This window comes from Brienomyrus brachyistius, chromosome 5, assembly GCF_023856365.1.
Source record: "Brienomyrus brachyistius isolate T26 chromosome 5, BBRACH_0.4, whole genome shotgun sequence".
Classification (NCBI taxonomy): domain Eukaryota; kingdom Metazoa; phylum Chordata; class Actinopteri; order Osteoglossiformes; family Mormyridae; genus Brienomyrus; species Brienomyrus brachyistius.
This window is the reverse complement of record NC_064537.1, coordinates 1352501-1363286: the sequence shown is the minus strand read 5'-3', so window position 1 is coordinate 1363286 and position 10786 is coordinate 1352501. Positions and strand designations below refer to the sequence as shown.

General features: G+C 52.1%; 1 protein-coding gene across 1 annotated transcript in view; it reads right to left on the bottom strand.

Moving 5' to 3' along the window:
• Nucleotides 1-2236: 2236 nt before the first annotated feature.
• The window catches only part of LOC125741765 (phospholipid phosphatase 3-like), a 25268-nt gene continuing 16718 nt past the window's right edge, over nucleotides 2237-10786 (bottom strand). The window contains exons 2-6 of the mRNA XM_049013076.1: nucleotides 9653-9810; nucleotides 8752-9038; nucleotides 8602-8659; nucleotides 3976-4152; nucleotides 2237-3791 (exon numbers count right to left, since the gene is read on the bottom strand). Of these exons, the coding sequence (XP_048869033.1) occupies nucleotides 3690-3791; nucleotides 3976-4152; nucleotides 8602-8659; nucleotides 8752-9038; nucleotides 9653-9810 (782 nt within the window). The 3' untranslated portion in view covers nucleotides 2237-3689. The remainder of the gene's footprint in view (nucleotides 3792-3975; nucleotides 4153-8601; nucleotides 8660-8751; nucleotides 9039-9652; nucleotides 9811-10786) is intronic.

Genomic DNA, 10786 nt, shown 5'->3' with positions numbered 1-10786 from the left:
TTAAATTTAAGTGCTCAAAGTTGCATAACATAATGTTTAGGTTTAATAGGGTACAACCCCAAACACAGCCAAGACAAATGACAACATACTTAAAGCATGTCTCTTGTTTACCCCCTCAGATATCAAGTGTGTCTCATTCCTTTCAAGAATTGTCTGTGCACTTGGGTTCTTCACGTACACTTGCAGACGTGCACATTTGTACATTAGTTACAACAGGTAACATGAAACACACATGACATTGGAATTTAAACAACACCACAATACACGTTGAATGTACACAGATTTTTACCTTATTTACACATTACGTCAGTCCAGCCTACTGCCGTGCTGCAGGTTACCCCCACACTACATTAATTTCATCAAATATCGCCGATGCCAGCAGATAATCTTGCCAGCGCTAATTAGTGGAATAACATTATTTATTCTGTGGAAAATGAAAGATCGATTTGAAGACTGGAGATGATTGATCTTAATGGTATAACCAGGACTGAAATGGAAGGAGGAGATGAAGGTGGAGATCCTGAATCACTGTTAGCCGAGCTGAGTTGAATGTCTGCTATGTTTTATCTGAACAGTGTGGAGCAGAAGTGGAAGTTAAGGCAGAATCACGTTCTTCATTGCAGGAGCATGGTGTGCAGTTAATGATTTCAGCTTAAATGGGGATGTAAGGAAGAGAGAGCAGACTCAGTTCAGCTGTGGGGAGCAGGTATCGAGACATGGGAGGGTGTGTTGGAACAAGAGGCAGGAACTGCAACTGACAGTGTGACTCACTTAACGTACAGACTGCCCAGACTGAAGAATGAAGGAGCAGTACCACTGAATGAAATTGTGCCTGAATGTGATGCCTTCACTGGTACACTAGGAGGGGGTATAATCACCAGGGAACCGAGAGCCTATGCTCTGTTAATCTCTGCAGTTCCCTTGTGAAGAAAGATGAAATATTAGAGTATTATTGTAACACCCTGAGCCTATTTACACGTTTAGGTGTAACTATATTTCACACTATTTAAGCCATTTTCCAGAGCTGCAGGCAGAATATCAATCAGATGACCAAGGGCATCCTCTCGTAGGTGAAAGCAGAATGGCACATAAAGCCACAGAAAAAATTAAGAGAGCACTACATAATTTTTTGGTTTTACAGGGTGATAAAGATCTGCTCTGTTTCAGTCTTCATTGTCAGTAAACAGCTTCCTTTGAGTGGTACGGCCTTGTTCCCACTGGCCCTCACTGCCTCCGCTCTGCCTGTGGTGTCAGTAACAAGTCTTCATTGTTCTTGCCAAGCGTTATCTTCCTGCACGCTCCACATACGCCACCATGATCTACTACCAGCGCAGCCTCCCTCGGCTGCACAGTGGAACCAGACCAGAAAAAAACAGGACACACGGTGTCTACACAAACATCTACAAAGATCAAATGCTTACAAGTGCCACATCATCTTGGGTTTGTTCATTCTATAATGATTCTGATTATATGATGATATTTGTTTTTTATTATCCATTTGTATTTGTATTCTGGATTTGAGCTGTCATTATATATACACTCTGCAGACACACCTGCTCGTTAACACGAGTGTTAAACTCACTGCTTCACATTTATCTGGCAAACTGGATGCACGCAGCCTGCGGCCAGGGACACGCACTCCAGTTCCTGTGTGGCCTTATTGAAATGACTTACAGTGTCGTGTGATTATTGGCACCAGATACGGTGCTTTCGGCATCTCAGAAACACCTGCCCTTCTGGGATTTTATGGTACGACAGGATACAGTGGCATTGTGCCAGTCACGTGCCAACAGGCGTGTGCCTAACCAATATTTTGTAAAAATGTAACCTATAAATGAATTATTTAGTCAACCAATAGCATGCCGGTATTGAATGTGAAAACGTGTTGTTAGACTTTCAGCACATTTGCAGTCCGTTCAGGTCGTCATCCCAGGTGAGATTGTGTCATTGGGCTGCTAATGGTATTCAAATCAATGCATCAAAGGCGACAGAGGGGGTGGCGGACTGGCAGGGCTCCTAAGGTATAGCCAATGCCTGACCTATGTGCCTCAGTTGTAGTGCTAACCAGGGGACCGTCAAAAAAGTCCCATCTCTGCCGGAAACATCATCTGTGTCGCCTCTGCTCTCAGAGCATTTTGCTGTCGGTTCATGAGTGAGCAGATTTAAGACGGTCCCAGAAGATAGACATACAACAGGAAAACAACAGAGCTAAAAAGTGCCACCTGACTCTCAGAAGTAAAAAGATTATAATACTTTATTTTTTTTTTACAGATATGATTGAGAACAGTGGTTATTTCCAAATTTCTGGCATTTATACAAGGAAACAAATGAACAATCAGATAATACTATGATAAATACAGCTATCTTCTATCGCTAGCTGGCTCAGTCTTTAGTCCGCATCTCAACGGCCAAATGCATGGTACCTGACAAACATACAAACACAAACCGCGTGGCCTTAACATCACGCACGCCTGGCGTCTAGGGCGCCGTCTATTTACATTCGTTCCGCCTGAATTGGGAGAACCGCAGAGGCACGGAACGTTGATGTGGGAGACGCAGATGGTTAAATGGTAAATAAAACAGGAAATGTTAGGGCAGCGAGCACGGGGCAGCCCACAACATCCCACAGCAGGGAGACGACTCTTTGAGCTGAAGGTTCAGGTCAAAGGTCATGGGGAGGAGACTGCAGCCAGGCTTAGGCGGGCGGTGATGCTCAGGGACGGACTCACCGGCAGTGGTTAGAACAAGGTTCCCATTAAACATTTCATTAAAGCACGACAAGAGTAAATTAGAACCTAAATAAAGAAAAATAAAAATGAGAGCTTTTCCCCACTAATCCATCAAAACACAACAGAATTAGATGCGTCTTCTGCCCGCAGTCTGTGGTGCCCAGACAAAACCACGAAAGAGACACACAGCCGTCATTTAGTCCTCATAACGCCCCACACCGCAGGATCCTCCTACATCACGCCCAGCCGCCCCTCTGCACAGCTGCCCCCCCTGGCACTCTGTCTGCTGTCTCCTTTCCATTGTGGCTGGGAGGGGGCCAGGGGGTGCTGAGAAAAACCCCAGTGAGATACCAGCATGGTAAACACACAGGCACCCATGCACACATACATGCCCAAACATGTCATAATTATATGATCACACATGCGCACCCACACACACACACATGTACAATACACACACACACATGCACACACACATGTACAATACACACATACACACACGCATGTACAATACACACACACATGTACAATACACACACATACACATGCATATGTATGCACACACATACATCAATGCACACACACACACACACACACACACACACACACACACATACACACACACACACACACAGCCAATGAAAAGGCAGCTCAGCTTTAGTTGAACAGTTACACTCATGATTAGCAGCAACAGCTAGAACATCTTCACAAAAATACTTTTAAAAATAGAAAAAAAAATGCTTTTATGTTCATAACATAAAAATGACGCCTTTAAGATGCTGAATATACATTTGCTTATAACTGTGCACAGGAGAGGCAGATGCAGTGAGGCTTTGCAGCCAAGGCATATCTGCCCCCTGAAATCATCACTACTCAACCGCTCTCTGTGTGCTGATTACCAGTGTGGCTCAGGTGCCTCCTCACCCGGACCCCCACGGCCCCCCGCCTCCTCACTCCATGCTAGCACACTGTCTGCTGGCTGCTTGGGGAAATGTCCAAGGACACACCGGTGGGTGACAGACCGGACTGCGAGCTCTTAAACATGGAGGAGATGCAGAAGGCCTGCGGGACACAAGAGGGCAACAAAGTGGCTGCACGGAAGTGACATATAACATGACGTAACTGATATAACTGCTGGAAATTTACATGGAATAACCAGTCAGGTCACGCTTTATATGTATTCGAGATCAGCGTGAGAACATCCCAGCCATGAGGTTAAAGAAGCATGACCCCATGTGACACATACCGCCCAGCAGGCCGTCAGCGCCCCCTGCAGGAAGCCGGTGAGCACATCGCCGGGGTGGTGCCGATAGTCCGAGATGCGGCTCAGACCGGTGTACAGGGCCAGCAGAACCAGCACGAGCTGCAACAAGGGTCTAAGGAGTCGGGCCCCGGACCCAGCCAGCCGAGCCTGCAGGTAGAACTGGGTGGGAGGGGAGAACAGTGTGCAGGTCAGCCGGTAGACAGGTTAATGGTAACCAGCATGAACCGATCCTGCCAGCATGCCAGTCAGCTGACAGACAGGTTAACGGTAACCAGCATGAACCGATCCTGCCAGCATGCCAGTCAGCTGACAGACAGGTTAACCAGCATGAATCGATCCTGCCAGCATGCCAGTCAGCTGGCAAATAGGTTAACAGTCACCAGAGTGAGCCAGTCCTGCCAGTATGCCGCTCAGCTGGCAGACAGGTTAATGGTAACTAGTGTAAGCAGACTGTCTCCTGCAGACTGTCACAGGTGAAAAATAACAAACCATCCAGATACACTGGCTGAAGTCCTTAATAAAACCAGAAAGACTACAACTTTGATAATTAAAAATTAAAAACTATGGTTTTTTTATGGTAAAACATGCAAGGTGCTCTGCTCTCCCTGCGATAGGATCTAAGTCCCACTGTGAACCTAAGCAGGATAAGTACATGTAACATTTATGGTGCCCCTGCCTCACCCTTTACGCTGTATAGGATCTGCTCAGGAATGATCCTCAGCTCGAGCTGCGCGGCCAGTGAGCGGACGGGAAAGGGGAACAAGCTGCCTGGGTACAGTGACCACGGGCGTGACGTCCTGCTGCTTCGGCCCTTAGTGCGGCTGGGAACATGCTGCCTGGGTACAGCGACCACGGGCGTGACGTCCTGCTGCTTCGGCCCTTAGTGCTGCTGGGAACAAGCTGCCTGGGTACAGTGACCACGGGCGTGACGTCCTGCTGCTTCGGCCCTTAGTGCGGCTGGGAACATGCTGCCTGGGTACAGCGACCACGGGCGTGACGTCCTGCTGCTTCGGCCCTTAGTGCTGCTGGGAACAAGCTGCCTGGGTACAGTGACCACGGGCGTGACGTCCTGCTGCTTCGGCCCTTAGTGCTGCTGGGAACATGCTGCCTGGGTACAGTGACCACGGGCGTGACGTGCTGCTGCTTCGGCCCTTAGTGCGGCTGGGAACAAGCTGCCTGGGTACAGTGACCACGGGCGTGATGTCCTGCTGCTTCGGCCCTTAGTGCGGCTGGGAACATGCTGCCTGGGTACAGTGACCACGGGCGTGATGTCCTGCTGCTTCGGCCCTTAGTGCGGCTGGGAACAAGCTGCCTGGGTACAGTGACCACGGGCGTGACGTCCTGCTGCTTCGGCCCTTAGTGCGGCTTGGAACATGCTGCCTGGGTACAGTGACCACGGGCGTGATGTCCTGCTGCTTCGGCCCTTAGTGCGGCTGGGAACATGCTGCCTGGGTACAGTGACCACGGGCGTGACGTCCTGCTGCTTCGGCCCTTAGTGCTGCTGGGAACAAGCTGCCTGGGTACAGTGACCACGGGCGTGACGTCCTGCTGCTTCGGCCCTTAGTGCAGCTGGGAACAAGCTGCCTGGGTACAGTGACCACGGGCGTGATGTCCTGCTGCTTCGGCCCTTAGTGCGGCTGGGAACATGCTGCCTGGGTACAGTGACCACGGGCGTGACGTCCTGCTGCTTCGGCCCTTAGTGCTGCTGGGAACAAGCTGCCTGGGTACAGTGACCACGGGCGTGATGTCCTGCTGCTTCGGCCCTTAGTGCGGCTGGGAACATGCTGCCTGGGTACAGTGACCACGGGCGTGACGTGCTGCTGCTTCGGCCCTTAGTGCGGCTTGGAACAAGCTGCCTGGGTACAGTGACCACGGGCGTGACGTCCTGCTGCTTCAGCCCTTAGTGCGGCTGGGAACATGCTGCCTGGGTACAGTGACCACGGGCGTGATGTCCTGCTGCTTCGGCCCTTAGTGCTGCTGGGAACAAGCTGCCTGGGTACAGTGACCACGGGCGTGATGTCCTGCTGCTTCGGCCCTTGGTGCTGCTGTTACCGGCCAGCCAACAGCAGTGTATCAAGGCCGCATCAGAAGCCTTCTTACTGCTGCGTACATTGACACCGGTAATGTAATCGGTGTGATGAGGAAACGGGGCCATGATAATGGATTTCACAGACCCCGCTAAAATCCCTTGAGGGCAGAAAAACTGCCAGGTCCTGTTGGCATGGGCCGCCTGCGTGTGAGTCTACCCAGGCTGAGCCCAATCCAGCCCAATCCAGGGCTCTGCTGCATGTGACAGACGTGAAAGGCAGGCTGAACAGATAGCCTGCTATGCAGCTGGTGAGCGGACGGGAAAGGCAGGCTGTATAGGGAAGACGGTGGCGCAGAAGGTAGTGCTATCGTTCGGCAACCTGAGGGTTGTAGGTTCTAACCCTAGTTCCTCCTGACCCCATCAAAATATCCCTGAGCAAAACACTGAACCCCAAATTGTTCCCGGTGAGCAGGTTGGCACCATGCATGGCAGCCTTCGCCACCGGTGTATGAATGAGCGTGTGAATGTGTGTGTGGATGGGTGAATGTGAGGCATGAAATGTAAAGTGCTTTGAGTACTCGTAGGAGTAGAATGGGTAGGTAGAATTACCATTTATGGGTAGAAGGCGCGGACGGGAAAGGCGGGCCGTACGGGTAGGGGGCGCGAGCCGCGCGGCCGGTGAGCGGACAGGAAAGGCGGGCCGTATGGGTAGGGGGGCGCGAGCCACGCCTTCGGTGAGCGGACGGGAAAGGCGGGCCGTATGGGTACGGGGCTCTAGCCGCGCGGCCGGTGAGCGGACGGGAAAGGCGGGCCGTATGGGTACGGGGCTCTAGCCGCGCGGCCGGTGAGCGGACGGGAAAGGCGGGCCGTATGGGTACGGGGCTCGAGCCGCGCCTCCGGTGAGCGGACGGGAAAGGCGGGACTTATGGGTACGGGGCTCGAGCCGCGCGGCCGGTGAGCGGACGGGAAAGGCGGGACTTATGGGTACGGGGCTCGAGCCGCGCGGCCGGTGAGCGGACGGGAAAGGCGGGACTTATGGGTACGGGGCTCGAGCCGCGTGGCCGGTGAGCGGACGGGAAAGGCGGGCCGCATGGGTACGGGGCTCTAGCCGCGCGGCCGGTGAGCGGACGGGAAAGGCGGGCCGTATGGGTACGGGGCTCGAGCCGCGCGGCCGGTGAGCGGACGGGAAAGGCGGGCCGTATGGGTACGGGGCTCTAGCCGCGCGGCCGGTGAGCGGACGGGAAAGGCGGGCCGTATGGGTACGGGGCTCGAGCCGCGCCTCCGGTGAGCGGACGGGAAAGGCGGGACTTATGGGTACGGGGCTCGAGCCGCGCGGCCGGTGAGCGGACGGGAAAGGCGGGACGTATGGGTAGGGGGCGCGAGCCGCGCCTTCGGTGAGCGGACGAGAAAGGCGGGACGTATGGGTAGGAGGCACGAGCCGCGCGGCCTGTGAGCGGACGGGAAAGGCGGGCCGTATGGGTACGGGGCTCGAGCCGCGCCTCCGGTGAGCGGACGGGAAAGGCAGGCCGTATGGGTACGGGGCTCTAGCCGCGCGGCCGGTGAGCGGACGGGAAAGGTGGGCCAAATGGGTAGAGGGTGTGGCAGCGCGGCCAGGAGAGGACGCATTAGTGTTCCTTTGACTACGGGTCACAGTCTCCCTCCCCCTTCCATCTCACTCGGGTTCAGCTAAATTCTGCTCAATTCATCATGCTGTGAAAGCTGCCTGAGCTTGGAGGCAGCAACAATGAGCGACTGTGAGTAATAAGTAATGAGATTACAGTAACAATGAGTGACTGTACGTAATAAACAATGAGATTACAATAACAATGAGTGCAGTAGCAAGAAGACTAGAAGTGATGCAGTGACGCCAGTTACATGGCTCAGCACTGCTTCACTGCTTATTGGGTGCAGGCTGGGACTTGCTGATACAGGATACACTGCACTTCACACTGCTGTCTGCTCACCCAGCAGCCTGAGGATGCTTTTTACGATGCTGGAGTCATCTCGGCAATGACAGAGTTGAATATGGTGTTTTTATTTGAAGTGTGTCACTGTCCCTCCCTCCATTTTAATTTTATAGGTAGAGATTTCGTAGAGACATGTCCTCAGTTGGAACCCATCTGCGCTCCCACATTTAGGCATCACGGTCACTTGGCATGTTTCACCCCCAGGTGAGTCTAATTCCGTCTTGCTCCTGCCTGCCCCCCAGAATTACACCCCTTGTCTCAAAGACAATGCACCAGCAGGGAGAAAGGGGGTTCAACGCCCTGCCTGAACAGACTCAAACAAAGACAGCTCTGTCTGTCCCAAATTCCCTGTCCTCTTTTTATTATTCCATCCTTCTTACATTCCATCACACATTCTTTGCAATTAGAGTACACTAGCTAGGCAGAACGGGTTCACTCTCTTTTCTGTGGCTTTGACGAGGTTGTTTGAGTGCATTTAAGCACTGAGGTACTCCTCCTGTCAGCCCTGAGCTTTTGGAAATTCGGAGATGTGTAAGTCGGTCACATGAGGACACTGCAGCCTGATCTGCCAAGCTGCTCAGGTGCTGCTGTAGGTAGCAATAGGAGACTCACCGCCAGGTAAAGCATGGTGTACATGGCGAAGGAGGCGTGGCCTGAGAAGAAGGACTTCCTGAAAAGTAGGGTAAGTGGATTCACAGCAGCTCTGCTCAGCCACATGGTCGCACAATCTTATAGAAACACGACAGACATAGACTAACTGACCTGGCCTCCTCCACCATCGCATGGTCTGGCTGCTTGCAGGTGATGTGGGGGATGTACGTTCCGACGGTACAGTTCAGGGAGGCATATGTGATGTTGCACACCGACAGGAAATGAGGCCTGAGGCGCCCCACGCACAGCTTGGCCACGTTGGTCATCGACTGGCCGACGCAGCAGCCAAACAGGAAGCTGCCCAGCTCCTTGTACAGTGTCGACACGTAGAGGTTCCTGACAAAAGCACGAGACTTCACGCCGCAGAAGCGGACGCGGTAGGACTCGCCCAGTGCGATCTAGGAGGGGAGGGGAGTAGCGACTCATCAGCCTCCCAATGGCGTCAGTATCACCATCTACAACATTCAGCTAATCATCATCACCATAACCAGCAACAACAGCCTCATCATCATCTTCATCCACTTCATCAATACCAGCTTCACCAACATCACAATCATCATCACCAACACCAACATGCTCATCAACATCATCACCATCTTCATCATCATCACCAACACCAACATCATCACCATCTTCATCATCATCATTACCATCATCACCATCTTCATCATCACCAACACCAACATCCTCATCAATATCATCATCATCATCATCACCATCTTCATCATCATCACCAACACATCATCATCATCTTCATCATCACCACGAACACCAACCTCATCAATATCATCATCTTCATCATCCTCACCAACACCAACATCCTCATCAATATCATCATCATCACCACCTTCATCATCATCACCAACATCCACATCAATATCATCATCATCACCATCTTCATCATCATCACCAACACCAACATCCACATCATCACCATCCAGCATGGCACACCACAGCGACGGTCCAGACACCCGCCCCCTTTGGCGGCTCCCTCCTGCCCCTGCCCCCTTACTGTCAGCCCCGTGATGATGATGCCCCCAGCGATGAGAAGCCCGTCTGGAATAGCCTCACTCTCCAGGTACGGATAGGTGATGCTGGAGTCCCCACAGAATAACCCTCTCTGGTACGGGGTGACAGCCTTCAGCTCGCAGGCAAAGAAGGGGATGGACGCTACAGACAGACAGACAGACAGACAGACAGACACAGACAGGCTCTTTACTGTCATTATTATTATTACTTTTGTTCTTCTTAATATTATCATTATTATTATTATTGTTGTTGTTGCAGTACAATGATATACATTTCATGAGTATAATGAGAAGGGACAATCCCTGTTTAGTGGCCCAGAGCTTGTCCCTATATGGCTATGGGCTTATTATGACATTGTTTTCTCTTTGTCCTGAACGTAGCTTAAATGATAAAGCTATTCTCTGTTATATTCAGAGATTTGCCTCAGTGTTACTGATCGTGTTTTTACGGTTGGCCTATAAACAGCTTTCTAAATATAAATGTAAAGGCAAAAGCAGAATAATTTCACATAATTCCTCTGAAACTGCTGTGAACCGAGAACTTCACGGTAAGGCAATCACACGTGAGGTCCCCTGCGGTCATGTGACTCTCACTGCAGCGGGCGGGAGCAGGTTCACAGCAGTGGGAGATGGAGACAAAGGGACAGCGGAGAAAGACACACGCCCTTCCCCACCCACCGCACGGCCTGCTCCTCCAGATTCCTGAGTGTTTGCTGACAGGGAACAGGAGGAGCTGCAAGTCGTGTCAGATCCCAGAGCGAATCGGGGATGGAGGTGTGCATGTCTGATGGGGGGGGGCAGATGGGCACTGAATGCGAGAAAAATACATGGAAGGAGCAGAAAGAGTGCGAGCCCCCCCCCCGCCAGATGTGCCTCAGACCTTTGGGAAAGACACAGACATGGTAAGATTATTTTGGAGCTGCCCACACTGTCACGAGAGTGTTTCCCAGAATTCCCATCACGTCCCCTGTTGCCTGGGAGGGAGAGTAAAGCTGTGGGAGTTAGGAGGCAGGCAGTTCTGGAGCTTTAAAGTCTAACTCAGATCCCAGCTGACCAAAGTCAGTAAGGGACCGGGCTGGATCTGAACCTGGTACCGCAGTCTGTCTCGCCCCAGACCA